The sequence below is a fragment of the Buceros rhinoceros genome, unplaced genomic scaffold (genome assembly GCF_000710305.1).
Source record: "Buceros rhinoceros silvestris isolate BGI_N320 unplaced genomic scaffold, ASM71030v1 scaffold20274, whole genome shotgun sequence".
In the NCBI taxonomy this organism is placed as follows: domain Eukaryota; kingdom Metazoa; phylum Chordata; class Aves; order Bucerotiformes; family Bucerotidae; genus Buceros; species Buceros rhinoceros.
Genome location: NW_010409058.1, coordinates 2762 through 5752, shown reverse-complemented (window position 1 = coordinate 5752; position 2991 = coordinate 2762). Strand labels below are relative to the sequence as shown.

At 41.1% G+C, this 2991-nt stretch overlaps 1 protein-coding gene across 1 annotated transcript in view; it reads left to right on the top strand.

Moving 5' to 3' along the window:
- The first annotated feature begins 86 nt into the window (after positions 1-86).
- Positions 87-2991, top strand: part of ORAOV1 (oral cancer overexpressed 1) — a 3619-nt gene continuing 714 nt past the window's right edge. The window contains exons 1-3 of the mRNA XM_010135115.1: positions 87-91; positions 168-273; positions 1980-2050. Coding sequence (XP_010133417.1) covers positions 87-91; positions 168-273; positions 1980-2050 — 182 coding nt within the window. The remainder of the gene's footprint in view (positions 92-167; positions 274-1979; positions 2051-2991) is intronic.

Below are 2991 nucleotides of genomic sequence, written 5' to 3'. Positions count from 1 at the left end.
TGTCCCGGAGTTGTGAGCCTGTAGTTAGCATCTTAATTTAAACTAATGTGATATCTCTAAATATGGACAGTAGCATTTTGGAGATGATGCGGTGAGTTGCTTGCGCGCACTGTGAGTCTGATATGAAACGAAAATAGGTGCTAAAAATTATACTTCTACCTTTCCAGGTTTCATGGTGAGGGGTACCAGGAGGGGTATGCTGAAGGCAGCCACATTGGAGCTGCGGAGGGAAGGAGGTACGGATCGCTACATGGTGCCAGGATCGGGTCTGAGGTAAATGGGAAAGGACTTCAGAGTTGCAATGGTTTTGTCATTAGAAAACATTTGGAAATTATTTTAGTATAGAAACTGCTGGGCAAAGCCTGATATATTGTTAGTCGGAGGCTTGCTATGTTACACTGTGTTGTATGGGTTCAAGAGAAGCCATAAAACTAGTTTAAAGATAGTATTTTGATTTGAACAGTTAAATAGGTAGTTTTATGTTTTTTGAGCTTATTTGCTATATGGGATTTTGATTACTTTTTTTTTCCCTGAAAGTAAGGCTAAGAAGAGATAAAATCAAAGAAGGTTGCTCAGAAAAAAATGAAGAACTGTACATTTTATTTTGTAACTCCAAGTAGTGGCTAAGGGTACCATCTCCTGTGGCATTAGGGAAAACAAAACGGTCCTAGACAGACCACGATAGATAGTTGTTCTTATCTACTGATACTGAGGAGCTGCAGAGGGCAGTAGGATTGTAGCCAGCAAGTCACATGAGAGACAGAGGGTTTGGGTGATCTTAGACCTCTCAGCCTATTTTGTGTCTTGGGCAAAATGACGATGCTGATCTGATACTGGCCTTGCTTGACAGAGAATTAGACTAAGATATTGTAACTGAAGTGCATCTGTTTTTGGGCACGTGCCTTAGGCAGGCTTAGACATGGTATCTGCCTGGGCTCCAGCAGAAGGCTGGCACTGCACCCCTGTGATAGAGCAGTGCTAATTATGCTGAGAAGTCTGTGACTCAGCGTCCAGGTACAGTTTTGGGGCAAACAAATTTCTGTCAAAGAAAAATTCACTGGAAGCCACGCCATGCTTCAAGTATTCTTGAGCACTTAATGGGATCTTAAGTCCCAAACCCATGGTTGAGCCTTAAGAAGAACCTCCACTATGTGCTTAAACATAACTAAAAGAAGACTGGAACTGCCCAACACTCTCACTCCGCTCTGCAGTGGTTTGCAGGTCACAGGAGCCCACAAGTCCAACAGTGTTTTCTAATTTTGAATGGCAGGGGTATGGACCGAGGTGAGGTTAGGCTGTAATTTTGGACTTCATTTCTCGAGGTCAGCCAGCATTTGTTTCAATTTTTCATGTGGTTTTTTTGGTGAATACTAAGTCAGTTTTGAAAGGGGTTTGAAAAACTTAACCTATATTCCTGTTTTGTTTGGTGTTTAAAGTTGTAATGAAAAGTTCTGGCAGCAAGACTATCTCGGTCAGCTCCTCATGCATCCTTCTGATTCCATGTTACCCTCTTCAGTTCGGCTGGTAGATTAAGTGTATTACCTCAGAAAAAGGTGTGGTTTCCTCCTTGGCTGGTTGGTGGCTCCCTCAGTCCAGCTGGTACAGCTTTTTGTAGGGCTGTGCGTGGGCATCTTAAATAGCTTGTTTTCTAACTGTCCCTACTACCACACTTGACTAAATATGGGGTTCAAAACTTAGGAAGTATGGCTGGTGTTTTGCAGAATTGCTTTTACGCTGCATTTTAAATATTTTGCCCTCTGATGCTAAACAGATTCTTACAAGTTTTCTGACTCTTGTAACGTGTAACACAGCCCTCATTTATCCTGTCCTAATTTACTGAATTTTCCAGCGTAGAAACACGTTTGTATATCCAGTGATTTGTTTCCTGAAGAATGGCATAGAGTGCAGTGCTTTATTTTTGTTCGACTATAACTACAACATATATTTTTTTTTCTCATGACATTCATATAAATTTGCAGATTGGCAGTTACCTTGGGTTTGCACTGACGTGGCAGTGTCTGCTCCAGAAAAGCTTGGATGAAAAGAGCAGGTGAGGTTAAAAAGAAATTACTGTTTCTTCAGTACTGCCTGAGATTGTGTCCAGTTTTGCCTCGGCCCCCATAGAAAGAAATACTGAAAACCAAAAAAGATGAGCTAAAGGGCCACTGGGGTGGTCTCATGTGCTGGACCATGTGATACTGAAAAGAGGATAAAGGAACTTGGTTTCTTCAGCCTGCAGAAGTGAAGACACTGGAGATGCCTAGTTATATCCCATAAGGGCCGATTCTAGATAAGGTGGAGATGGGTTCCTCGCAGAAGCACACAGTGAAGGGACAATAGGCAACTCTCCCAGTTCAAAACAAGTTCTAATGGGGCATGAGGCAAAGGTTCTTTCCAGGGCAAGCAGCTCAGCACTGGGACAGGTTGTCCAGAGAGGCTCTAGAAGCTGGTTTTGTAGATTTTCAAAATGTGGTTGGAAATGGCCCTGAGCAACCTTCCCTAGCTTCTGCCAGAGTTGTGGACTAGATGGCTTCCAGCTGTCCCTTCCAACCTACATTTTTCTGTGGCTTTCATTTTTTTCTCTATCCAGTTTTGATCAATTTATTTGACAGAATTGCCACCATGCTGTCAGTCATTTTGGTCTGTGTTCTGGTGAGCTTGTTTTACTGCATTTCTTTATTTTGCTCAGTCATCTAATTGATATTTCTGAAGATTCTTGAATATTTCTCAAATTTTGGCAGATAAATTAAAAGGGAAACCTTAACTTTGTCAGTTGTGCTGCAGCTTCATTTCTTATTAAATATGTATCAAATACACACTCTTGGGGAGCTAAATGGGAAAAGTTGAATTAAAGAAGGATGGAGGGCTGGGTTCTACAATCTGAATTATTATATGAAAGTATTAGTATAATTTTCATGTTGATGGATTGAAAAAAGTCATTGTTTTTTTTTTTTTTTTTTTTTGCTTGCAAAAAAAAAAGGGGCTTGGGTT